The 27,729-nt window shown below is 47.7% G+C and overlaps 1 protein-coding gene across 1 annotated transcript in view; it reads right to left on the minus strand.

The window, feature by feature from the left end:
- Positions 1-27,729, minus strand: part of PAMR1 (peptidase domain containing associated with muscle regeneration 1) — a 59,759-nt gene extending 32,030 nt beyond the window's left edge. The window contains exons 1-5 of the mRNA XM_009935243.2: positions 27,561-27,729; positions 15,307-15,483; positions 14,409-14,537; positions 8,560-8,674; positions 2,078-2,295 (exon numbers count right to left, since the gene is read on the minus strand). Coding sequence (XP_009933545.2) covers positions 2,078-2,295; positions 8,560-8,674; positions 14,409-14,537; positions 15,307-15,483; positions 27,561-27,633 — 712 coding nt within the window. The 5' untranslated portion in view covers positions 27,634-27,729. The remainder of the gene's footprint in view (positions 1-2,077; positions 2,296-8,559; positions 8,675-14,408; positions 14,538-15,306; positions 15,484-27,560) is intronic.

Here is a 27,729-nt window from a genome sequence, read left to right on the forward strand (position 1 = left end):
TGGGACCTAACACCTGCTCCCAGACCAGGCAGCGCAGCAGGTTGTGTGGTTTTGTCCTTTAATAACTACACACAGAGCGACCTTTCCTAAGGGGGATATAGGCTTTGCAGCTTATTTTGTGTCAATCAAAACCTTACTGGCAGTTGAACCAGTGACCTCTGTGTGGTCAGTGCCACTGCTTCAGCAAGCTAGGACTTCTAAGCCAGCAGAGAGCTCAGAGGAAAGGAAGACACAAAGCGAAGGGATTCAGTTCTGACAGCACCAGACGCTTCTCCAGGACTCTCTGCTACACACTGAGGTGCTCGGGACATCAGATCGCCTCCATGGTGGCCTGGTCCACATCCTGTAAGCGCAAGTGCTGCTGCTGCTCTCACCTGCAGCACAGGGAACTGCTCTAGCAAGCCCTGTGCCATCTGTGCTGGGGACCTCGGCTTTCCCACAGTGCTGCGCACAGAGGGAAATCTCAGGAGAAATGCTTCAGTTTGCAGGGCGCTGCCAGAGCTTCGAGCCTGCGCTGCTCCCGCTTTCAGTCCTATGCTGCCCCATGCGCACCATATTCTTCCCCTAAACTGTCCTGCTGGGCAGGTTAATGCTTCACATAAGGAGACACTGGGAGTGTTTTAAAAGCCTTTCACTGCAGCCACACTTCAGGCCAGAACAGCCACATAATAAACAGCACAATAAGAGCTCCTCACAAACTCTTAGAAGCCCTTTGCAACCTGCTCTGTGTGGATGATTACCACACTTGCAGCCACCTAGCCTCAGAATAATTACCCCTAAAAATGGGGCGGAAATAAAGTGCTCAACAGTATTCGAATACCGAGTGTTGCCTGCAGGGCAGAGAAAACAGAATCAATTCAGCTTGGATCATTTGGAAAATGTTAGATCCCTGAGTGTAGGCAGCCCTTATGCAACACAGCCCACGTCACATTCATTTGTTCTGTATCACCTCTCCTGCTGCACGCCCAGGTGAACTGGCAATAGCTAACTGCTCTTGCCATGTCACTAACAGGTACTAAAGGTAACGGGTGAAGAACAGGGCAGGCTAAGAAATGGCACAGGCACTGCACCCAGCAGTATGAGCATTTCAGATTGCCATTTACACCCCTGATCATTGCTAACCACTGATCCACTGCAGGTTTTTGTATTTATAAAAGGATTATATAAACTAACTAAACTTCCTGAGCCAGATATACCCTGGATGACCTCATGAAATGTGGGTCACCAGGGTGTGCAGAAGGCAAGTTATGGTGAGTGATAGGTCCTGCAGGGTTTTTCTATGGCAAAGCAGCACGCTCTGATTAGCCTTCTGTGCCAGGAGTACTGTGGACAGATTTGACCAAAGGAAGATCCAGGAAGCGCATACAGGCTGCTTCAAATGCAATGGCAAAATGAGGAGCCAGCTACACTTTCACTGTTATTTTTTGCAGACAGAAAGAAATGATGGAAAGCAGTGTGGGGGACTCCAGAACTGAGTACCAACAAAAACACAGGAATTCTGGAGCCCTGCTTCTGTCATTCATAACACGGAGTTCATCACAGAATGGGAAATGCCTCTTTTTTTTTTTTTCTTAAAGAAAATAATCTGTCCTTTGTACACATTTCTTTTCAAGCCCTAACGCTGTGATACACGAGCCAACACAAGAGTCATGCCAGGGCATTTTCACTGAGCTAATTATGCGGGTTTGCATCAGGTTTTTGCTAATTGAGACAGCGACTCTGCTCCTGCACACAGCATTGAGCAATTCTGCAATTGCAGAGACACATGACTCTTCCTCTGTTTCCTTCTGCGCTCTTAGTTCTCAGATTCAGATAGAAAAGTCTCACAAAACAGCAGCTTTTCTGTGCTGGCTGATGTGCTTGTTCTTCACACAGGTAGAAGGAATTCACTCTTTGTTAAAAGAGCCTCGTATTCACATGCCATCTGACGGCTTTTGAATCTTCCCTGCACTGGCTTTGTGTAAGTTGCTGTTGGCAACACAGCATGAAAGTTTTTAACGAAGCAAAACTGAGAGAGAGATTAGTGAAACTGAATTAATGAGAATGAGTGGCATGCTCCACTTTTGGTTTGTTTTACCTGTAATTTCTTCAAAGACAGCATGAAATCCATCAAAGTTCTTGGATCCATCAGACTGGAAAAGGACATGGAGTGAAGACCCAGTGCTTCGGATGGGAGGTGGCCTCTCATTTCCACAGAATTTCTTAATTATTTGGCTGTCCAAATTGTCCCCATCACGGACTTCCACATAGTCATACTGGCACATGTAGTCAAACTCCAGGCTCAGCATGGAAAATCTTGGGGAACAAGAACACACAGTCAGACTGCATACTCTCACCTGTGCACTGTGACTCTGATTTATTTGGATGTTTAGTTATGTTAGTGCCTCCTCCCCTCAATGAATCGACAAGTCCCTAACTACATGAAGTTCTCCTGACTTCATCTCAATTTTTGCACCATAATCCTTGGAAGCAATGTACTTTTACAATGCAAAATCCTTCTACAAAAGCCTTGCCTAAAAAAGCAAATCCTTTTACAATGAGGGTGGTGAAACACTGGCACAGGTTGCCCAGAGAGGTGGTAGATGCCCTGTGGCTGGAAATGTTCAAGGCCAGGGTGAACGGGGCTCAGAGCAACCTGATCTAGTTGAAGGTGTCCCTGCTCACTGCAGGGGTGTTGGGCTAGATGACCATTAAAGGTCCCTTCCAACCCAAACTATTCTGTAATTCTATGAAGCCAACTGAACTCTACACAGTTGCTCCATGAGAATATTTAAGTGGCAGAACAGTAAAGTATAAATTGAAGCCATACAGTCTGTTTAGATGCATCAGGTCCCTAACAACACTACAATGTTAGAACTTTCATCTAGGGTCAGACACTGCAGTGGGCATATTTCCATCGCGGCTGTTTGCTAAAAAATGTTCCACTTCCCCTAAATAAAGTTCTAAGTATGGAAAGTAACAGTATCAAAGACCAAGGCTCAAATGCTGTTTACATCGTGATGTTCTAAAGTCAGCAATTAAGGGTACAAGGAAAGCTTGGGGATGTAACAGAAGCAGAAATAGCGAGAGAAAGGGAATCTGAAACACTACAGCACATTTTGCATTAGCAAGCAAAATGGTAGTAAATCCCTGATGTCTGGCATTTGCCCTTCTTTTTAGGGCAGAATTAAGGGACAGGAGTTAGTGCAGCAGGGAAATAGTTAAAACCTTTTTCCACAATGTCTGTCTTTCCTAGCTGTGGCCCAGCCACCGCGCGAGGCTCTTGGTTGTTAATAGCAATGTTATACACCGCTATTCGAATTCAGTGGGGCACAGAGCCAAAGCACCCCATCAGAACGTGGATGAGAAACAGAGTGAGAAACACCAAGTGCCTCTGGAGAATGAGCAATGGCCAGGGGTGCTGGACCCAGCCTTGGTACAGCAGGTAAGAATGAGCAGATCTGGGCCTGGGAGAGGCCATGCTACTAACTGTTCAGCAGCCTATTTTGTAAATGAAACTTGCTGTGTACTTAATCTTCCTGAGAACTCCTAACACCACAGACATGTTTATTTAGGATAAGGCTAAATCTCCCACATTGCCTATTCCAGTGTGGGCTTAGTAATTTGCAAAGACTGCCTTTTCACTCCAAAGAGGTGAGACAAATATTGGATCTCCTGCTGGATCTCACAGCCTGAAGAGGCAAGAGATTACTGGAGCCTGTTTCCTGCTCTTCTCTTCCTGGGACTCCGGCCCCCATGTTATGTGAAATGACCTTTCTTTGACGGCTTATGAGCTGACTTAAGAGGCCTCTTCACTCAGCCACCTTTGTTCAGGTCATACAGTTGGTTTTAGGGCATCAGGAGCACGCTACATAGAGAGACATTAACGAGCAGTTGTAGGAAGCTACACCAATGGAGCAGACCCCTCCATTTTTCAAATAATCTGGTGGAATGTAGAATAAGAAAAAAATTACATCTGCTTTTAATATGCATTAGAGAGAGATTAATTCAACTTAGCTTTCCATAAAATGCATGAGTTGAAGTCTAGTTCTGTCAGGTTTGCCAGAGACATCCTCACAGGCATCAGGTTATACACTACATCTTCAAAAAAATTCTTTCACTGGCGGATCGTACCCCAGGGATCTACCCTTAAGGAAGTTACAGAGCAGTAAAAATTAACCCATTCATCCTTGTCACAGTTATCAGGCTACAGTTTATCCTGACTCAATCCTAAAAATATTTAGCAGTTCTCTGAACTGTTACATTTCTGATTAAAATTAAGTATGTGTGTAAGTACAGAAGGAAAGTTTCTAGGATGGCCACCATGTAATGGGAGCAGTATTATTTATGGATGTAAATGTAAACTCTGTCTAGCAGTGTGCTTCTGAACAAAGAATGTCAAGAGATGCTCACACAGACTGAAGGCACAGAACGAGAGAGCCATACACAGAACACTGCTTTTAATTGTTTGCTTTCTCTGGTTTAAAAAATTATGAAAACAGAGTGGAAGATGTGAAAGGCATAGCGGGGTTCTGATTTGCATTTTGTTTAACTTAGCACAGAAGCAGAAACACTGTACTGATGACATGCGATCCCGTGATTAAGACTCAGAACTGGCAGGTCAGAAAACCTGCCAAAGCTTTGCAAAACCTCCTGGCTATGGCCCAGTTGATGGGACCCTTTACAGACCACGAGGTCTATTGCTGTTTAAATCACAGGTGCAGGCAATGTAATGAACCTCAGCTCCCTCACCTGTGAAACTGCAACTATATCAGGATTCCTTAGATATTATGAAACAAGGCACGCTAATTTAGTGCTACAGGTCATCAGATGCAAAATGGAATGCAAAGTATTGTCTTGATTTCATCAGTGTATGCAGTGTGAATACATTCACCAGCCCCTCTGAGGAAAGCTTCTAACCATAAGAAAATATTTAAAACTGCATCTCTGCTGAGGCATTAAAGAAAATGATTGAAAGTTATGAGCTACTTCTACAGTGGTATGACATCCCTGACATGGCTCAGGCTGAGGGAGCCTACTTATCAAAACCCAAGAAAAACAAGCAGAGAAACCAAACTGCCACCACAATCTGGGCACCGTTTATCAAAACAGCTCTGCTTAGCCAGCCCCCAAAGGACTGTACCACACAGCTTGAAAAAAGGGAAGATTTATCTGCTCTCCTGAGAGTTTTACTCTTCCTGCCCTACGTAAGCAGAGACAAACCACTTTGTTCCCCTTCTGTATCACACTGTCCCCGTCCCTGCCCTTGCAAGCCATCAGAGCAGCAGCAAACAATATTTGTGCACAGAGAAAATGAAGAAAGCAGTTCTTTTGTTAGCAATTGTGCTGATTCAGCACAATGATGGCTATGCATTACAGCTCTAAGCAGAGTTAGCACCCACAGAGGGGATCAGCATGTCTATATGAAAATGTAGTGAAGGCAACAATTCAGCATGGATGGCAGACCCAGGAGGAAGACTCTGGTGGCCTGCTAGTTGTACTTGCCCTTCCGAATACACCAGAAGGCTGTGCTGCCATTCAGCGAGACCTGGACAGGCTGGAGAGTTGGGCGCAGAGGAACCTGATGAGGTTCAACAAGGGCAAGTGCAGGGTCCTGCACCAGGGGAGGAACAACCCCATGCACCAGTACAGGCTTGGGGTGGACCTGCTGGAGAGCAGCTCTGCAGAGAGGGACCTGGGTGTCCTAGTGGACGACAGGTTAACCACGAGCCAGCAGTGTGCCCTGGCTGCCAAGAAGGCCAATGGTGTCCTGGGCTGCATTAAGAGGAGTGTGGGCAGCAGGTCGAGGGAGGTTTTTCTCCCCCTCTACACTGCCCTAGTGAGGCCCCATCTGGAGTACTGTGTCCAGTTCTGGGCTCCCCACTTCAAGAAAGATGAGGAGCTACTGGAAAGAGTCCAGCGGAGGGCTACGAGGATGGTGAGGGGACTGGAGCATCTGTCCTATGAGGAAAGGCTGAGGGAGCTGGGCTTGTTTAGCCTGAAGAAGAGAAGGCTGAGAGGGGACCTTATAAATGCTTATAAGTATCCTAAGGGTGGGTGTCAGGAGGATGGGGCCAGACTCTTTTCAGTGGTGCCCAGCAACAGGACAAGGGGCAACGGGCACAAACTGAATCATAAGAAGTTCCCCCTGAACATGAGGAAGAACTTCTTCCCCCTGAGGGTGACGTAGCACTGGAACAGGCTGCCCAGGGAGGTTGTGGATTCTTCTTCTCTGGAGACATTCAAGACCCGCCTGGACAAGGTCCCGTGCAGCCTGCTGTAGGTGACCCTGCTTCGGCAGGGGGGTTGGACGAGATGACCCACAGAGGTCCCTTCCAACCCTGACCATTCTGTGGTTCTGTGATTCTGTATAGGAATGGCCTAAAGGAGAAGTTTTAGGCTAAATGTATCAGTTTTCCACAGTATCTAACTGCTGAAGTACCTCAATGGCCAGCTTTGAGGTGGTCTACCTTGAAAACCTCAGCTGATTCAGAACACACTCCAGGTTCACCTTATGTGAGGTAGATATACGTCCTCATGTTCTGTGTTTGCCCTGGAGGCTTCCTCCTATGTCTCCTGACTTGCAGGGTGGCAGGATTAAGTGCGCACATCCAGCACAGGTCCTGATCTTTACCTAGAAGTGCCGTGTCATCTGCTGGGATCTTTCGGTGTCCAGACATCAAGTTCAGCTCAGGCTGGGCATAGGGCTTTAGGCTTCTCCGACACTACCCAGCTCAGATAAATGTAGCTGCTGGCAACAGAAGGTTGGTAGCTCAGGCTTCCCTCTCGGAAACTTTCACAGCTGGAATGTAGTGTTATGTCACAACAAAGAGATGCCTAGTCTTGTGTTTGTTTGACTGTAGGAAGGATGGACATGTGGAAAAATAGAAGTCACCCTCCGCAGGATGCCCCTCATGTTAAAGTTTTGCATCTTCTGGTAACAGCAAAGGTAAACTGAGTGAACTGTACAGATCTTATGTGACACTAATATTTTCCTAGAACGCATGTGGGTGGCTCTCAGGGTCTAGAACGGAGGTCTGATTTCTCCAAAGAGCTAGTACATCTGTTAGCTTAGTTTACAGCACTCCCCATTCCTCTACCTTGAAAACGGATGAGCGTCTCCTTAGCACAGCCACAGCAAGTACTGCTGTTCGACCTAGTGTCCTTTGCTAAAATAGCCTTTCCTCCCTTTCTTGTACCTTGTGCCTGGTGCCACTTGGCTGTCAACTCTTTACCCAGATGGGTGCAGTCACTAGTGATGTTCATGCACAGGATCCATTTCCACTCTCGCACCCGCTCCCATAAAATCGAAGACAGGGTAACATCTGTAGCTCCTGAAGCACTTTTTAAACCTTACAACTGACAAAGTCTTGTTCAGAAATGTAAAGAATACCAGGTTACCACCTCCCTGAGCTTGTGTTGTGCAAATCATACACCTAGCCAACAACATCTTTTAAAAACAAGGTAGGTACAGCTCATAGCTGCCGATACTGATGCAAAGTTGTGTCACGAGAACACAAAACTCCTCCTCACAGCATTGCTCCCCTGTGTCTCCTACACATTTCTCCAGAGTCAAGAGGTTCCAACGCTATCCAGGCAATAATTGCAGCTGCTAGTAACTACACAATAGGCTTGCATTTGCTAGTCTGGAAAAAGGGCATTAGTGTGGGAATGCCACAAGATCTTCTTTTCTGTTCCATTGATGTCTCTACCTTTTATTAAATATTAAGTCCCTTTTTAAACATATAGGAAAAAAAATCTGTTTGTGTATCTAGGATAGTTCTTCTGCCTGGGCTCCAAAGCTGGTGAAATATTGATGTGAAGGCTTTAGCTACTGTTTTTATTACATCAGCTAGTGGGTTTTGAATACAATCCCCTGCCAAGCTTCCTGCTGCATGTGTGAGGTCCCTGCCACACACACGTGAAAACAGTATTAATTACCCCAACTAGGGGCTCAGTCAAGAACTTTGAGCTTGAGTCAGCAGGGGTGGGTTAACAGGTCTAAGCATACACAGGTCAGAGGAGCAATGACTTGCAGTAGAACCAATCACATCCTGCAGACATAGGAATGTTAAGAGGAATAACTGAGGCTAGTAAAGGACTGGTAAAAGAGCTGGTAAAAATGAGTGCAAGAAAAATAAGAGAGAGAAAATGCAGGCCCATGGCAGGTCCCATGGGCAACTTTCTCCTGGCATGAGACATCATATCAAAATGTTCCTACAGCTTTTCTTCAAAGAACATCTTAGTTCAGCCTGATACACTCTTCAGAAAATATTGGGTGCTTTGATGTCAAGTTCTTGAAGAGACTCTAGCGAGATACACTGTGCCCAATATCTGAGAAACCCTCCTTAGCATCCGGCTGTCCTAAACGGGAGTTGCAGGCACAGCATCGATGATTTGTGCAGTGACTGCCCATCACAAGCCAGACCACGGGAAAGAGCTGAGGTACCAAATGCAAAGTAGTGGCAGTACCTTCACTGCTCCAGGGCTCCCAGCTGTTGACCCCCATTGACTCTTCATTATCCACATGCCCCAATGTCCACCTGAAACCAGTACTGGCTAAAATTCACTAGGACCTACCTTAATTCAATGTTAAATCCAGCTTGAACACGAATAGTCCATTCACATCGTGCGTTCAGTGGGTAACCCTCCAGCAAAATCTGACCTCTAGAAGCCTGAAGAACCTGCCCGCACCCTAGGGAGCGAAAGAAGAAAAAAAAATCTGTGTGAGAGACCTTCAAGAGGCATTTGAAGAAAATACATGTGGAAACAACACCAGAATAAGAAGACAAGGTGTCTTAGGAAGATACACACTTTCTTACAAGGCAGTATATAAAATAATGGGACAGCCACACAATGGCTATAAAGAGTTATGACTCTGTTAGAGTATTGTCTAGGCTAAGAGCACCCTTAGAAAAGTTTTAGCTGATTGCTTCTCCCTGGTTTGCAATGCAGCCCCATAAAATCATTTCTTACAGCTTTTACCCCACTTTTGATTAGCCCACCCACCCACCTGGCTGACACTCCAGCTCAGAACAGCTTTGATGGATCTCATGTTGACCTGCGTAATCACTGAATCTGAGGAAGCTGGTGGGAAAGTGCCAAAGGTCCGATGAACATTTGAATTAGCTCAAGTAAGCGAAACAATGAGAGGAGGAGCTGTTGCACCCAACGTCATAGTTTCAAGTCCTTCACAAGGAGACTTTTGGAGGAAAAACAGCTGATGTATTCCTAAAGGAGACATACGTTTGTCCTCAGGATTCACCACATCACCTTTACATGTTAACGCCACCATGCCAGTGGAGACATATAACCATCACAGCTCCTCCACCAATGGCTCCATGTAACACATAATATACAGCTCTCATGCCTTCTCTCAGGTTCATTCCTATCCTTCCTCTCCTCCTGTCCCACTCTGCCTGTGTCACTCAGCTTTTCACCATACTATGAAACGTACTTCAGTGCCCAGCATCCACAGAGTAAGATGAAGTACTCCTGTCACTCATGCCCAGCCTGAGAAAACCATGGGAGGACAACGACCTGAACAAACAGCAGACAAGGACACACACCGAGGAAGCAATAACTTTTCATGGCTATCCTGCAGCTGTCCTTAGGCAGCTGTCCAGGGATAGTTGTCCTAATTCCTCATCTCGGACACTGAACATTTTTAGCCCAGAGTTCTCTCACCTTCAGTAACCTCTTCCTTTCCCCCAGGTATAAAATCTGACTAATGGTAGATTAGTCTTCCACTTTCTTCCACTTCTCTGTGGAGGAAAGTAAGTTGCTTAGCGACTTTTGTAGAGCCTTCTGTGCTCTGTAAATGCAAGTGCTAGCAAAATGCACAGTTAAACCATTACACACCAACCAGAGCTAATTTCTCCCTTTCTACTTTCCTGACTACATCTTTCCAAATGGAGTCTTGCACAGGGCTACTTTCCCTGGGAAGCCTTCTGCTGCTCTGCTGGGGGATGAGGCTGTATCCATAAGCCAGAAATTGCAATTGAGCCTAACAGCATCATTGAACCAGGGCACTAACAGGCTGCACACCACAGATTATAAGTAAAAAGAGAAATGACCCAAAAGACCTCCACAGCAACTCCCTCGCTTCTTTTTACCTATTTGGTCCAACAGAAAGCCCTGCTCCTTCCATCTGCTTCTAAAGAGGTACCCTAAACTTTTAGCCAGTGACACAGGATGAATGTTTCCTACTGAAATGGCGGGTTTTCACACTCGCCTCAGGGCCCTTCCTTCCTTTGGGAAGAGAGGGTGACGGTGGCCTGATTTGGTGAAGTACCAGCCATCTGCGGTTCCCATTGATCTTAGTGTCTGGAAATCCGTCCTGCTGCATCTGGTCTATGGGGAAACGCGAAAACTACAGGTCAATTACTCCTCTTTCTTCTTAAGAAAGTATTGCTCAAATGAAATACTCTTTGTTCATTTACCCTCGGTTACCCTTAATTAAGCAGGACCCAAGGAAACAGAAATCCTGCTCAGAAGAGTTCCTCAAAAGTGTTTCATCCTTCTCTGTGGCTCGCTTAGTTCCCTCTGTAAAAGGCAAGGACTAATGAGTGTGCCCAGCAACCACATTAGGATTCAGCGAGTACAGCAGGATCTGCTGTGGTGCACATGATAATGCTCCTTCCCACAGCAAGAAACAGGACCTTGTGTTGCCGCTGGCTCCTGCCTCAAAAACAACCTGAGACAAAGCTGCTAGAAATCTTCAGATGGCTTCACAGGGGGCTTGGACCACCTCAAAGAGAGTTTCCCTTTTGTCCCGAAGGGCTTTTGAGTTTCCGATGCCTTTAACAAAGGAAAGCCAAAGAACTGGTGCAGAGAGATACTTGTGTGCGTGGCATACTAAACGCACTTTTCTGTTTGCAGTGGTACAGCCTGAATTCTCTGAAGACTGGTGCCAAGGAAGTAGGTTTGGCCAGCAAAGCAGGTGGTCCAGAGGCTAAAAAGGAGCCATTCAATGACCGCCTCCAAAAGAACGTTCTCATATTTGCCACCGCCCCTCTCCGCATGAAGCAGCTTTGCGATCACATCAGATCTGTGCTCTTGTATCTTCAGCCCTTCCAGCAGAAGTTAGGCCAACTCCCCAGACCATCAGTGCAATGATCTGTTGATCAAAAGGAGTCTCTTCTCTTCCCATTCTGAATCCACAGGAGACCTGGAAAGCTCTCAAAAATAATTTACATCCTAAACACAAATGCTGGCAAATTCCGCCTCATTTAGAAAAAAATAATCCACTTTGGCGGAGTGTCAACATCCTTGTTCCGTTCCTGTTACTGAAAAAAAGGCAGCTTTCAGGGCCACAGTAACATTTCCTCTAAGGCTTGTTACAAACAGAAAAGAAAACAACTCAGGAGACCTCCAAGTTGTAGCCCACAGAGACACGTGGGTTGATGAAAGCAGAGGTCCTGAGGAGGCCTCTGGTAAGAACTCATCATCTGTTGTTTGAGTGCTACAGCATCGATGTGGGGCTCCTTCAAAGGTCAGGAGGACTGAACAGAGGAGAAAGAGAGTAGAAGTGTTACCGGTATTCAGAAACAGGCTGATACGGAAGGCAGCTGTCACTCGTCACGCCTTGTTGGTCACCAGTATTATGTGAAAAACTAATGTTCGCAAAGTCTCTAAAACTACAAGTACTGTTGCTCGTCACGGGGACCACAAGGTTGAAGACAGCTGACAGAAAATGCCACTGCCTCCCCTGCTTTGATGGGAGTCCGTGTTCTCCAGCGACGTGATGATCGGAGGCTGACGATGGCTGTTGGAGTGCAGGGTACAGAGGGAAAGGTCCTGAAGGGTCGTTCTTCTGGTTTTAGATTCTGATGTGCCTTTTAGGGCATGATGGTCCAATCCAATAAACAGTCCCACGGCGAAACGTCCCAGCACCCAGTTAATTCTATTCAGTGTGGGTTTTTTTCCCTAGAAACATTCCTTTGGACCACCCTACACCAATTCTCTTTTCACCAAACGATCTGGTGTCCTGTGGCTGTTTTCCGGCCATGTCCACGCGTCCAGCCACGCCAGCAGCCAGTGCGAACCGGCCGGCCCCATGGGCTGGCACCAGCCCCGGGAGCCCGACGGGGTACCCCGGGATGCCGGGCTGGGGAACCAGAGCCCAACCTGCAGCTGCCCCCGCACACCGGGGCGGTGTCACCGAGCCCAGGCTGCGGCCGCCCTGCGCCGCACACCCGCCCGCACGGCGGCCATTCTCCCGCCGGGCTGGCGGCGGTCGGGGCCCGCGGCGCCACCGAGCGGCGGAGCGGAGCCCGGGGGGGGCGCAGCCCGGGCTGTGGGACGGGCGGGGGGGGCCTCGCCGCGCCGGGCCCGAGGCGGTGTCTGAGGGCGGTGCGGTAGTGAGGGGATGGAGCCGGGGGCGGGACGCCCGCCCGGTTGCGGCGGAGCTCGCCGCCCTGGGGAGCGGGAGCGGGCGGCCGGTGCTCCGCGGCAGCCCGTCCGCAGCCCCGCGAGAGGGAGACAAAGCCCGGCGCTCCCCGCAGCCGTCGCTTCGTGCGCGGCTGGCGGACGCGGCCGGCCCGGCCCGGGCTCCCCCGGGCCCTCCGTGTGCCCGCCGGTGGGGGGCCCCGGGGCCAGGCTGCCGAGTTCCGGGCGCGGGCCTGCATGCGGGTGCCTCCTGCCCGGCCCCGCGCAGCATGCGGCTGGGGTCGGCTGCGGGCTGGCCGGCCTCCCGACCCAAGGCCGCAGGCTGCCCTCCGGACGGGTGGGCCCCGTGTCCCCAAGCCTGCCGTCGAGGCCGAAAGCGAGCCCTGGCACAGGCTGCCCAGGGAGGTTGTGGAGTCTCCTTCTCTGGAGATATTCAAGACCCGCCTGGACAAGGTCCTGTGCAGCCTGCTGTAGGTGACCCTGCTTCGGCAGGGGGCTTGGACTAGGTGACCCACAGCGGTCCCTTCCAGCCCCGACCATTCTGTGAGCCTGTGAGTCAGCCGTGAGAGGCAGCGCTGGGGAGCGCGGGCACCGCGGCTGTCCCCGGGGCTCCTCGGAGAGCGGGAGAGGCGACTGCGCTGTCTGCCCACCCTGCCCTGCCGCCGAAACGCTGCAGAACCGCGCAAAAGAAACTGCGGCCTCAGCACCACGCTGCTTGCCTCGAAAGAGCAAGTAGGAGGAAAAACACGGTGAGGCAAGGCTTTGCAAAATTGCAGTGTTGCAATAATGTCCAAACAGACTGCAGTGTGAGGGTGTATTTGCTTTAAAACACAAGCATGCTGCATTATACCGTAGGCAACCCATCTGCTCGGGCAGAGGGAGGAAGGATTAGCCGAGCTAATGATTCTTACTCGGCTCTGCTCTTACAGAAGGTGCCAGGGGAGCTCTAGCATCAACTCGGAGCAGATGCGACTGAAATGCTGTCAGAAATCACACCACGAACTGCAAGGGACTCAGTTTATCAACTTCCAAAGCACCAAGGCGGAGTTAGCCCTGCTGCTGAAACATGCCGATTCCCTACGTTCTGCTGTTTGCAGCAGTGATTTGGTTTCCTTTCGCCTCCTGAATGGTTGTGGGCTGTGTTGGGAAATCAGGTTCAATTGTTGCTTTAAAATAAATGACTAAGAGGAAACAAGACTAAGGTGTGTAGAATAATGGACAGAACAAAGTAGGAAAAGCAGACTCTGTTTTCTCTTTCAGTGAAGTGTGAACAAAGAGAGTCAATAAAAATTGAAAGAGGATTGGTGAAAGGCTATACCTTCACCCGTGGGAGACTGGTAAAGGAAATACTAGTCTTGAACTGTATCCAATTAGCTTATGGAACTCGTTATTGAAGGATAGCATTGGGACCAACAGCTCAGCAAAATCCAAGAAGCAGGAGCTTTTGTACGCTGCTGGGAACAGAACCTGCAGATATGGCTACCAGAGCCTGAACACTCCTGGTGCATCACGGCGCTGTTTGCAATGACAAGACACTTTTCCAGAGCTGCCTTGGAGCTGTGTGAAGGAGAGAGGGAGTGCTGGGACTTCCTTGGGGCTGGTACTGCGGCCCAGGGGTTGAAGGAGGACAGAGGAGACACTCTTTGACACAGCTGTCACCCTTGTAAATGTTTATGCTTTGCTGGAGGCCTCTGGTGAATCAGTTATGCTGAAATATGTCTGAGAAATGCAGACAACAGAAGATTTCCAGAGTCACAGTAGTTAAAAGTTTTAAAATAAACCAAAACAAAACAGAAGTTTAGTCAGGTTGTAACCTCCCATGACTCGGGGCCGGGGCCAACCCCTAGCAGATGAGCTCTGGGAGAGAAGTTTTCCGCACTGTAGATCTGCTTAGGGCCCGGTTTGTGTTTGCCCTTTCCTGCCTGTGCCCTTCGCAAGAGTCACCGTAGAGGAACAGCTGGAAAGGCACAGCATGGTTCTGGCTCTGTCCCACCATTCCCCGTCCCTGACATGCCTCCCTGCCCGTGTAGGACACTTACTCATGCAGTCTCCTCCGTACCAGCCAGCTCTGCACTCCGCACAGTAGATCCCCTTGATGTAGAAGTCGTCAAGCGTCCCTCCCCAGGAGCCGTTGCGGCAGAACTTGCAGTTCTCAAAAATGGTGCAGCCTAAAAGGAGAGCCACTGCATTAGCGGAAAGTCAAGGCAGATTGTCCTGTGAGGAGAGGAGCAACCTCTCTCTCTTTTCCACAAAAAATGCCAATGACATCAGTGACTGCTGTGGTGCTGACAGCTTCCCCACTGTGAACCATACCCTCCACCCCCAAACCCTAGCCAGCTCAGACTCGGAGATTTGGAGCCAAATTCACAGTCTGACTTGCCCAAACCTCTAAATCTCATTGTTCCGACTCTAAGTGCCTCTGTCAGGAGTCTGAATGTGGATGCTGGTGCCACTCAGGCCCAGCCCAAGTGATTCTGAAGTCTTCCAACCGGGTACTGTTTCCTCCTGCTCTCACCTTTCACTTTGCCCTTTCCTCCTTGCCAGCCGGACCTGGAATTCCAAGTCGTCTCTCCCTTCTTGCTTTGGAGATGCAAATTATCCCAGAGCACCTACAAAACGCTCCTGGTGTGAAGCCAGCTGCAGCATCACCTTTTGGCAGCTCCCAAGCCTGCCCAAGATGCCCTGAGGACAACATTGCTAGTAGAAAGTGTTTGGTTTTTTTTTCTGGCAGTGGTGCTCCCTTGCTGCAGGGGCACCTTGCCAAGTGTCTTGCTGCTGTCAGCAGAGCGGCAGAGGGAGTTCCTGAGGAGATGCAGAGCAATCCCGTGCCCCAGTGAGATGTGCCTGCCCTCGCCGCTCCCCTGCCCAGCGGCTACCATTACGTGCTGATGACTCGGCCAAAGGTCTGGTGTGAACGCAGTGCAGCCCTAAACATACCTGGGTGGATTAAGCAGGAGTCGCACTCGTTCTCCTCGTTCCTGCAGCAGGGAATGGTGTAGCCCACTCTTTCTTTCTGTCCTGGGCAGATGCACTCGATTTGGTCGTATTCACAGCACTCCCGGCACATGATATTCCACTCGGCGCCTGGGCAGTTTTCATTGATCACTGTGTACTCTGCAAGCGGGAAACAGAGAGGGGGAGATGTGGAAATAGTCCGTCATCTGCTGTGGACTGACAGGATCTATTATTCAGCGATTTGTCAGATCGTGTATGGCATGAGGCTGGCTGAGGCCTTCAGCTCAGGAAATCCCAAACTATGTGTCAAGACGCGGCTGAAACGTCAGCTCGGTTTGGGTACCTAAAGAACACATGGACAGTTTTGCAGTGCCAGCTGGAGAAGGCAAACAGACCAGAGGGAAGGAATATGTTCCCTTCAGTCATTTCTCTGCAAGGTCTTCCCACTTCTGTGGTGAGAAAAATAGTTTAAAAAAATCACAGAGGATGACATCACATGAGAAACTCTTCTTCAGATCTCAGGACTGATTTACAGCCTCAGATATAATACAGATTATTTAAACTATAATAGCGTGTTTTGATCGTATTTCTGCTTGTGAATTTGCTACTCTTGAAGACTAGGGTGTCCACCAGGAAAGGCCAGTTTTGAGGCTGGGTTTTAGCCGGTTTCTCTCCCTATTTTCACTCAGAAGTACAGTATTACACTTAGTTTCACTGCCAAAGGAAACAATATGTTTCACTGTTTTTAAAGTTCCATTTTGTCTGGCATTTCTAATATGTTAACTTTATTCATATCTTTTTATTATTTAGCATAACCTCGTATGATGATATTTAAGCTGTGCTGGAAGTGCCCTATTAGGAAATGACCTCAGACTGTGACTCCAGACTGCCACAGTTAAGTGCAGATCCCATCTTTCTCCGCCAGTGTGCTGTCTAAATTCTACAAAGTGAAATCTGATGAGTGCACAGTGCTGTCAGCGTGTCTCCCAACCAGCTGACAGACCTGATGACTGCTTTCATGCAGTTTGGTGATAAAAAGAGAGCGAGCAGACTAGAAAGATGAGACATGAGGGAAAGGTAATGAGACATGAGGGAAAGGTAATGAGACTATCTCTTCTTCACCTTCCCCTTTCTTCTTTTTCTTTTATTGTGGTTAGGTAACATCCTTTTTCCTTTTGTTTTAAACTGTGAGTGACAGGGCTGCCTTGTCATTGCCACAAGCCGTACATCTCCAATGCGCAGAACTCCTGTCCATGCCTGTACGTGGCTCCCTTCTCACACTGCTGGGTTTTGTTTCATTGTGTCTCATAACCTAATTACCGTGTCTGTTGGAGCTCCCCACCACTGAACCTTGCTGCTCTGTCTCACTGAATTCTCCACTGCCTCATGAAGCCTGGTTCCTGGAGGCGTATCTTTTCCCCTAATGATATTTACTGGCTCCATAAAAAAGGGACCACCAAACTGTTTCTTCAGTTTTTTCCCTTTGGCTGGGAAATGAAATTCAGCCCTTCATGCTCCTCAGAACTGAGCCTCTCCCTTGTGCCTGATCTACCAACCGGGGAGAGTCTACCGCCGCTCTGAGTTTGGAAACCAGGCTGCAGTTTGTGTTGAAAGCTTTCTATTCCCCCTCCCTGTCCCCATAATCATTCCACAAAGAAAAAGAAAGCCTTTTCTGTCATTCAATATGGTTCTGTAATTTTTTATTAATAATAAATTCTTGCATCAAAATAACCTTGGTGTTTCGCAGTTATATAGCCTTTTGCCTGTAGATCTCTACATCCTCTACAAAGTCCTTTTTCCAGATGGGAAACTGAAGCACAAGGGAGGTGAAGTGACTTTGCTCAAGGTCCCAGAGAAAAGCAACAGCAAAGCCAGGAATTAAACTTGTGTCTTCTAATTCCCAGAACGGCAGTCAATCATCTTGGGCAAGCTGGGACTTCTTAACCTATGGCTATTATTCTCTTTTAATGAAGCCATTTATCTATGAATTGTATCTGATTTGGATTCCAGAGCAAATTGATTACACGTGTCTAATTATCTTGTTAGAACTGACAGTCAGTTTGATACATCTCACCATCCATGACCGAAAATAGCTGTTTCTGTGGTGTATGGTGGTGGGAGGGTCTCACTTGTTGTTGAAGGAGGACTCCCCCAAAGTCTGAGTAATAACTTCCCAACACTCAGGAGCTTTTGCAAAGCTTCATTCAAATTCTCGTGTTTCCCAACTCAAGCTAGAAATTTAATTTCTCTTAAGATTGCTAAAGCTCATTAATAAAATGGCTATATCCATTTGGGTTGTAGCTGTAATTTGCCCAAGCAAAACTGCTATCTGTAAAATGATCCAAATACTCACAGGAAAAGTTGCACTGGGATGAGTAAGGCCTGTCTCCATCCTTGCAGGAATTCAACACCTTGTGAGATAAGGCTGCGAGCAGCACAATATAACTTCCAAATTCTCAGAGGGAGAGACTGGAACAGACAACCTCCAGAGGTCCCTTTCAACCTAAATTACTCTGTGCCTCCATAAAATATCGCACATATGTTTGTATGTGCGTAAAGAGTGTGTGTGTGCATTTTTTTTATATGTAGAGCTTGTGTACACAACAGGGCCAAAAAGCAGATGCCACACTTGGTGAATCGAATGGGCGTATTTGTAGCATAAGTTGAGTTTAAGGTAATATTTAGTGTTAAGGTGGAAGCAGCAGATCTTGACCCTTAAAGAATTGTGAAAATAAATTTGCTGCCACCTAGAAATGCTGTTTGCTCACTTCTTGCCTTTGTCTCAACTGAGGCAATGAAAATAGGCTTTCTGATTTACTGACAATTTAATTCTGTTTCAGGTTCTCAGACACTGCAATTTGGGCAGCACATATAGCCTTGACAAGGAAATTTGTGGATCTGAGATTTTTTTGAAGTGATCCTCTCTAGGATTTTCTTCGCAGAAATCATGAAATCTATTATTCTGAAGTTTTGTGGAAGCTATTCTTTAATAATGGCAAGATCCCTTTTGTTTTGCATAAGTATCTCCAGGCTACTGAACAAAGGCAGAGGAAGCCTTTCCCTCAGAAATTTAAGCAGGAGATGCACAGATCCACTAGTGCGGGTAACGAACATTTGTTTGTGTAGCTGAGCTCAGCCTGGGCTCCAGGGAGGAAGAGGCACAACCCCACTCCCCCGTGCCTGTTTGGGGGATGGTAACAACTGCTGGCTTCCCACACCCACACTTGGCCCTTATTACCCCAAAACAGCAGAGAACAAGGCAGAGAAGAGCAAGGGGACATTTATTGGCTGAGTAAAATACTGGAAGCCAGGCCTTGGCCAGCTGTGGCAGAGATAATTGTGGGGTGCTTTGTGGGCCTGAATTTGATAATCCTCCAAAGCAGGCAGTCTGGCTTGGAGGCAGGGGCTGCGCCTCCCAGCATCAAACACAGCCCAGAGAGTGGCTTGACCTGGTTTTGGGAGAAGCAGGAAGAAGCTGCTTGACAACCCATGCGAAATATTTAGCTGAAAAGAACAAACAAGTCTCTGGACAGGCAAATAAACAGTGGATTAATTTATGGGATTTTAATGATGGAAGAAAAGCCCATTAAATCCAGGCATAAACAGAGCACATGGAAGCAGCTCAAGACCATGGAAACCAAGCAAGAAACGGCTGTGTTGGGAAAGCGCACGAACCTGTGGGGAAGGTACCAGAGGGAGGATCTGCTCGTCTCGGGAGCCTGGCAGAGCACAGCGCGATGTTTCACCTGATGCTTTGAGCCCAGCCTGAGGGCCAAGTGAGCTGGAGACGAGCATACGCAGGGTGGCTGGTAATTCTCGTGTGTTTCCAGGTTCGGATGCAGCACATTCATGCTTGTCACTGACATCCGCACCCAGTGAGACCACCTGGTCCCTGTAGCACATTTCAGATCCTAAAGGCCATGAGTGGTGGATTTTGTAAGACGGCAGCTGGAGCCGGTGTTCCCAGTCAATGTCCTCCCTGTTAGCAGCATCAGTCCGAGGGCTGAGTTATGGCGACAGCAATTCATCAGAGTGATGCTGCCTCCTTCCCTGCTCCCCAGTGCTGAGCTGGGGCTTCGGAGGAGCCAAAGGCTTGTCAGTTTGGGGAGCCCTCCCTGCTACCAGGTGGGCCCTGAGCTTCCTTTGTGTAAACCTGCCTGCAGGTGATCAGCTGCAGCAAGGAGAAGATGCAGAAGAACTATGCAGAGGGGTCAGCTGGCTGGTCCTGCTTCGGCCACCGCCGAGCCGGTGCTGGGGGATGAGCTGCTGAAAAGCGAATGGAGAGCATCTATGGAGGAGCTGGCACCAAACGAAATGCCCAGCCAGTTTGCTGAGTAGTTTAATGCTTACTGACTTCCCTCGTCAGTAACAGGACCTCAGTTTCTCCACAGATCCTCAAGACTGCAAAGGCAAAACTTTCAGCCTTTGCTCTTGATTTTGACTTGGCTCAGTGCTTGCCTTCTTAAAAGTGGTGCTTTCCTGCCTGCCTCTGTACCATGAACCCATAGGACCCCGCAAAGGGAAGGAGTGGAAGTAGGTTACTCCTGGTGCTGCACTAGCTTGAAGGGTAAATAGTTTTGATCTGCCGGACTATCAAGCTTTTACTGTCACTCACTTCCTTTACGAAGTTGCAGCAAGTCCAGGTCTGATTTGACTTGCCAGGCTGACCCATATCCCTCACTTTCTCTGGCCCAAAATTCCCTTTTTTGCTTCTTATTTGTGCTTCATCTTTTGAAAACGTGCTGACTTCCTTGGCCAAGATGTGCTTGGGCAGCCTGGTGTGCAGCAGAGGAACTTGAACACTTAGCAATGTAGTCATCATCTCCATGACACAAGTGTGTCTGTTTTTCCTATCACCCTCGTGGTCTGGGCACACATATGACTCAGCCATCTCTGTCCTTGCTAAACCTCAAATACTCTCCTGTTCCAAACTGCAGGACTTCGGAAAACAAAGTGTGGATAAAAACCACGCAAGAAATTCTTTTATTAGTACTTGGGAAGGGTTGTGATGGAGGTTTGACAGAACTACTGTTTGAAATTGAGTGGAAATGCAACCTTCCAAAAGGGTAGTTTTTACTGCACCGTTCTGAAAAGCCAGAAGTCACCTCAGAAGATAAATGAAGCCTCCATTAGCACTTACCCTGAAGACTGGAGATACATTACTTATCCTTTATGCCAGTGAGTTCAAAGAGGATGCCCAAGTAATAAAAGATAGCTGCAAGGGTAACAACTTCTTAAAGTACTAGTTCTACTCAATACAAGGTCTGCTGGAAAGGATAGTGATGAATCCTGAGGGATACACAACGAGCTCAGTCAAATCTCTCATTCAAGGGAAAAGCAGAGACCTATCAGGGATGGAAAAAAGTCTGATCATCAAAGCAAGCTCTGTCTTAGAGCTCAGGGACAAAGGAAGAACTGACAAAAGCCAAGCTGAATTTGACTTTGCAATGGAAATTAAGCTATATAAAGAAAAAGAAGTAAAGAAAGAGGAAGAGAGAACTCATCGGGATAGGGGTGCGGATGAAATGTAAGACCACGGTGGAGAATGTAGTGAGTTACTAGCTTTCGTCTTCAGCGAGGTTGTTTATGGGGAACCTACGAGCAAGGATTTGAGTGTGTGGAAACAAATAAAGTGTGATCCACAAATTAGTGCGCTTCTAACCAACTGCAGTTTGCACCTTGGGATATTCAAGTAAACCAATTTATAATTTGGTTTATCTTACTGTGTCAGGCTTAAAGTTTTGGTGATTCGTCAGCAGATTCACGAGCACATTGCTGCCTCAGGGGTGGGTCAGGCAGCTCACCATGGTAAAACTTCAGCTTCAGCACACATGTCTTTTGCCACGGTGAATTTGTCAGTCATAGATACCTTGCTAGATAGAAAGGAGATTTCTTTTCTAAAGGTCTGAGAGCTGGGAAAATTATATGGCTGAGAACTAAGGTGAATTGAAGCAAGCCCGATTACACCAATTAATTTGTGTGTCTTCCACGTCTTCGGAAGAATGACTTTTTTAGGCTGCAGTCACTTTAGGCTGATATAAGCCCATGCTGCCGCTGAGATAGGAAGCTTTCCTCCCTTCTCTCCCCGACTTCCCGTTCCCACTCCCTATCTTTGTGCTGGCATTAGCTGCTATGTGGAGGGATCAGAGGACTGATCAAGCAGAAAACCACTTTGCCATCTCCCTTCATCCCTGGGGGAAAAAAAGCAAAGTTTACAACCTAAATGTGCTCTACAGTCCTCCGAAAGAGAGGGCCCCTTAGGACCCTGTTGGGTATATGTATTTATCAGAACTCCCAAAAGATGGAAGAAAGTGCTTTACAAGGACATCCATATCTTGGTCTGAACGAATGGAACTTCCCATCCCACAAGTCCATTCTGTTATCCTGCAGAGATGAGTTCTCCTTCCATGCCTTAATTTACCCATCAGCACATTGGTAAAACACTACTTAGGCTCAAAGAAGTATTACTTCAAATTGCTTTGAAAAGTGCCGTGCGAATTAACAGTGCATTGTAAATAAGAGCAGATACGAACAGGTGTGTCTTAAAATTGGACTCCATAGCGGATGACTTTTTCAAAGTGATGATTCAACCAGTTCATGTTCCACAGATGAGAACATGCCCCTTTTTATTTGATTGCATTTTAGTTTTTCAGCATGATGCTCAAAAACAATTACTGCCTTCTGCAGAAGAAATGAGCATTTGAGCTTGGAGGAGCAATTTCTTAAGGGTCTGTTAGGGAATGTTTGGCCATGTAATAATTCTGAAATGAAGCTTTCTCATTTAAAGAAGAAATAGCTCCAACAGAATTGAAACCTAGAAACAGCTAACCTTTTCTTTACATCTGTCTCATTTTTGTTACTACTTTATCCTGCTCCTTTCCTACTCAGCTCCACTGGTATTGCATGGATGTGCAAGCTGGGCCCCACCCCATAGGTATCGTGTTTGTGGACGTTAGCATTAATGACAAGAAAAGCTCTGAGCATACAGGAGACCCAGAATTTGTCAGCTGGAAATGAGAAACATGTCAGGTGAAACTGTGGCTCCACTGTGATGAATAGTAGACCTCTCCACATGATTTCGGTAAGACCAAGAGGACTAGACCTCAGAAGGGAAGAGACATGTTTCCTTTAAGAGACTTCTACTGGGGCTCTTGCAAACGGTGTACCTTAAACCATTAATAAAGAAGGAAAGTGCAGGGTTTTATTCTTAACCTTTTTTTGCCTCAGATAACTTATTGTGCAAATGGTGCCTGTTTTCCTAATAGACACGTTAAGAGGATGAAAGGGATAATGCTCTCTCCAAAAACACTTGCTTCCTTTTAGAAATTGTGTACCTGTTATTCTTTTTAGCAGCTGGGCTAATTAAAAGAGGAGCTAGAATATACCCCTGTTTTAGTGTTGCTCAGTGTGCTTACCTTACGGGTTGCAGACCTTTGCTGAATAATTAGCCTGCTTCTTCTACACAGAGTCAGTTAGAGAGTCTTTCCTGGCCATTAGTGTGTGCTTCCATGCAGTGGTAGGGGGGGGGGGGGGGGGGGGGAGGAATTATATTAAAAAAAAAAAAATCAAAGTCAGTCAGTGAACACAGAGTGAAATCTGCTATACTATGCTGAATCTGTCCACTTAATGAATGTGCATCAGCTCATCTGTGTTTTTTAAGTCCCAAATGGACTGTGTTGAAGGCAGACTACAGTACTACAGAAAGTATATTCTGTTTAAGAAACACATTGAAAACCTGTCTAGTATAAGTACAGCTGTCTTCTGCTGGATGAGACCACCGTTGTCTTAAGCTCTACCTTTTTAACAATTCAGATCATTTTTCACATAGAAAAAAAGGCTAATGCACATTCTCCTTTGATTCGGCAGTTGGGGTCTGCCTAATGTTTTCAAACAGAAGGGTCTCTTTTCCAGGTTTCCTGTTGTTGTATAGTGTTTAGTAGCTATAAATTCAGAAACAAATAGTCCTGATGTTGTTCCTGATAGGCTGTAGGTCGTGCTCCTACAGTAGTGTCTGTTTTACATTGGTAAGCTTCTATTTTTATCTAGGCTATGACAAACAAATCAGAAACTCGCAACACTTCTGCTCCAAGTAGAGAAGAATGGTTACTTCAATAAAAAAATTATTTCTAAGGTCTCCATCGGGTCCTTGGCAAGATTTCCTATGGGACTTCCAAAGCTCATATCTCTCCCCACACTGCCTTGTTTTGCTTTGTCCATGATAAAAATCAAGTATCTCAGTGTAACTGAGAGCCAAATAAAAATTGTGCTTCCTATTTGTGAGGTCTAGATTTTGCCCATCTAAGTGCTACAACAGTGGCCTAATGCAAAAACAGCATTAACACAAATAGCTCTAGGGTTTTCCGTTTCCAGTCTTAACTTGTCCTGGTTTTGGCTGGGATAGAGTTAATTTTCCTGTCAGTAGCTGCTGTGTTTTGGATTTAGTACCAGAAGAATGTTGATAACACTGATGTTTTCAGTTGTTGCTATGAAATCAAGGACTTTTTCCAGTTTCTCATATTCAGCTAATGAGCAGGTGTGCAAGATCTGGGGGGGAGCACAGACAGACAGACAACCAAGCTGCTCAATGGAAATATTCCGTACCATAGATGTCATGCTCAGTTTATGAATGGGGGATGACCAGAGGAGGGTGAAAGCTGCTATTCTCTTTTTCGGGAGTTCAAATCCTCTCTTTTCCAGGAGTTTGGTCTCTTTGGGGAATTTTGAGAAATTCTCAAAAATTCGTGATTTCCGGGTTCTGTGATTGCTGATCGGGGACTGACTGTGAACTGGTCATCGGGTGGTGACAAAAATTGTATTGTATATTGTTTGTTTTGCATATTCTTTGTTATCATTACTGTTATCATTACTATTATTAGTATTTCCTTTGTTACCTTATTAAACTCTCTTTATCTCAACCCACGAATTTTCCCTTTTGTCGATTTCTCCTCCCCATCCTGCTGGGGGAAATGGGAGGGGTGAGTGAGCGGCTGTCTAGTGCTTAGTTGCCAGCTGCCGAGTTAAACTATGACATAACTGAAAAGATGACTGTCAATTCAGTCTTTCTACATGTTAAAGCATCCGTAGTCCCACTGCCCCTCAGCCAGTGTTGCTGCAGTTGTGATGCCCAACTGGCTGTGTCATTCCCACCATTTTCCTCCTCCAGTAAACCTGCATGCCCTGCGGCGCCTCCTCTTGCCTGCTCTACCCACTGCTGCGGAGGAGACTGACAGGTAGCTCTAGGGTAGGATGCTTGTTCCTATGGGAAACTTCCCGTTTCCGCTCATCCTGCATTTCAGGAGCCCTTGTTCCCTACTGGTAAACTGCAACATGCAAAATAGAGCTGCACTCCACACCTCCCAAGTCAAAACTCTCCCCATTTTCTTGTAGCAAACCCTTATATCCCCTCTTTTGCCTTTAGGGACAGGCCAGTTGGGCCACAGGCCCAGAAAGCTGCGCCAAATGTTTATGCTTCCACCACATTTCAGATGCAGTTTCAGTTTAAACCTCATTCTCCTCTGCATGGATCTTTCCCTTGCCCCCAAAGCACTACACAGCTTCCTTTTTACTGTATCTTTTTGTCATAGTTGGATTTAAATTACAGGCCATCTATGCCACTAGCCAGGATGTTTTCAGCATCTAAAGCAACCTGAAGAAGTCTGCCCTAAAATTCCCCCTCCTTTTGTTTCTTCTCTGTAATTATGAGCTGGCATTTGTGATCCTATTATCTCCACTGTGGCTTTGTGTCTTCATCCAAGAAGGGCTGTGACAGGATAAAATAGCCTGGGTAAGGCTAAAACTCAGAGGTTGCCACATTACCCTTCAGGCCTTGATTTCTTGCTGGGACAGAGGAGCTGCTTCTGGCCAGAAAAAATATACTGGTGTGATCAGGAAGAGATTTTTGTTTTCTCTGTGCTGCAAGACAAGGAACAGGAACAGGTAATGAATGCAGCACTTCTGAGTTAGTGGCAGCATGGATGAGGTTAGAGAGCCCCAGCTTTGCTGGTGGAGCGTTGGGGGCAAAGCTGGACTTTGGGAGTAGGGCAGAATATTTGGAATCTGTAGAGAAGAAGCAGCTGCAGTATTCAAATTCATGACCACATAACATGAGAATGTGCTTCTGTTATAAACATGGAGGAGTGGTGCTGGACCTGTCTTGAGCAGTTCTTGCTGTAACGGTGTGAAATCTGGAACATGCTGGCAGTTTACTTGCAGCTAACGTTGCCCAGATGGAAACAGTCCACACAGACAGCAGCAAACCCCCTGAGCCTACACCTCACATTTCATTCCTCGCAGCTGCCCCAGGCTGTGCGACGAGCGCAGGTGCCCTCAGGCTGCCAGCCCTCTGTCCCTGGGGCTCCCTGCCTGGGGGCCTCCCTCCCTGTTTGCCCCCGCACCACATCCCTGGTCCTGCAGGAGGGAGAGGAACGTCAGCTCTGGGCCAACGGAGAGCCAAATCCTGGGCACCGACAGGCTCGCAGGGACTCCTGGGAGCCCCTTGGGGTGGCCTCGGGGTCAAGAGTGAGTAACCCCAGCTCCTCTCCAAAATAAAAAGTAAGTCTCTTTCCCTTTGTCCATGCTAGGAACCTAAACATGTGAACTGAAGTAACCCGTTTGCTGAGATTGAATGCATCTGGATGCGCCCGAGTGCATCTGGCCTCCGCTGCTCTAGACAGAGGCCGGGGGAGGGTGGGGAAGAAAGGTTGGGAAGGGTTTAGATAGGCAGAGATACACACAAACACGCATATATTTTTAAGGAAATATGAGTCACTTGCACTTCAAGTTTATTCCAAAAGTCAATTCCCAGTCCTCCCTGACTGCTGCCCCCAACTCTCGAGGCAAGCCCCGTGCAACTGGGTGTGATAAGTATGGACAAAAATTGGATACATCTGTGGGGAGGAGGCAAAATGCTATTTTCCAACCTGCCCCAACACGCTGAGGCCATCGCACTGTCGAGTCGCCCCCCTGTCTCTGGGTGCCCCTCCTGGCCCCCTCCTCGCGCTGTCTGCTGTGCCAGCAGCAGGGCAGGCGAGGCGTGGCAAGCAAGGGGACACCTCACTGGGGCAGTGTGCGAGGTGGCCCGCTTTGGGGACAGGCTACCGCAGGCACAAGTCAGTGCGCCTGTGGAGAAGCTCTCTGTGCTGGTGCCCCAGGGGGAAGCTTTGGCTCTCAGTCGCTCTCCCAGGACCTGGTGGCCAGCCCGATGGGAATCTGTCCCTGGTCACCGCCTGTCACCGGCACCTCGCGGGGCTGGCAGGGAAGGGCAGGGCAGAGGGAGACCCTCCGCTGCGGCCCCCAGCGAGGCGGGCTCCGAAGCGCTGTCCTTGACGGAGATGATTTATAGCCGTAGCGATCGGAGCGCCTGCGCACCTGACAGCTCCCCCGGTCAGAGGCGCGTACCTTGCCGGGGGTGCTGCGATCTGCGGCAGCAGGGAGGTGGGGGTTTGAGGACACCTCACCTCCAGTCCCAGGGCTGCAGCCCGGAGAAAGCAGCCTCAGATGCTGACAGCCAGCTGCTGCAAGCAGCTCCGGCCACCTCCAGGTGTAAACAGCCCACCTCCATGGCCGCAACGACAGTGAATTTGCACTCAGCAGTAAATGATTTTTGCTTAACCTTATCAAAAAGAAGCCATACATGCTGGTTCAGCAGAAACTGGAGCGAGGCTTGAGTATAAAAAAGATCATTCTGCTTTAATGAGGCTTCCCCTTTGAAAGAATAATATTGGCAGAACTGAAGCCCAGATCGGAAACAATGTGTGGCTTTTGTTTTCTTTTTTTCCTTCACTTTTTTCCTCCCTTGCCTTCATTCTTGGTCTTGGGGCTGGAGAGGAAAGTCTCTGTCTTGCCAAACTAAACAAATTACACTTTACAATTCAGAGACTTAAATGCCTCTTTTTATCATCATTTCCTTAGCGCTGAGTGTTGAGAAAATAAAGCAGTAGTAAGTGAAGTGATTGCATACCCTTTTCTTCATGGCCATTGGCAAACAATTCCAGCCAGTTGTTTCTCTTTAAGGCTATTAAGTTTGCCTAGAAATCATCCCTGGCCAAACCTCCCCACACACACTGCATGCAGGCAAGAAAAAAATAAATAAAGCAGAGCCCCTTCTTTCTATTACTACCATCCCTGCAGATCCCTCTACTTCCCATGACAGCACACAAGATCAAACCCCTCTGACCACACTGAAGGAAAGGGACTCACTCGGCCGTGCCGGGAACGCACACGCTCGCTTACGGTACCTCTTGGCAAGCAGGAGATGAGCAGGAGCTGGAGAAGAGTGAGTCCTACATGAGTCCAGGGAGCTCGCTCCATACTGCCCAGGCCAGTGCGGCGCTGAAACTGCTCGGGAAGGGAAAGCAGGCGAACAGCTTTTACCGGGACCTCACCAGCTCCAGGCTGCAAGGGATC

This window comes from Opisthocomus hoazin, chromosome 7 (assembly GCF_030867145.1).
Source record: "Opisthocomus hoazin isolate bOpiHoa1 chromosome 7, bOpiHoa1.hap1, whole genome shotgun sequence".
Classification (NCBI taxonomy): Eukaryota; Metazoa; Chordata; class Aves; order Opisthocomiformes; family Opisthocomidae; genus Opisthocomus; species Opisthocomus hoazin.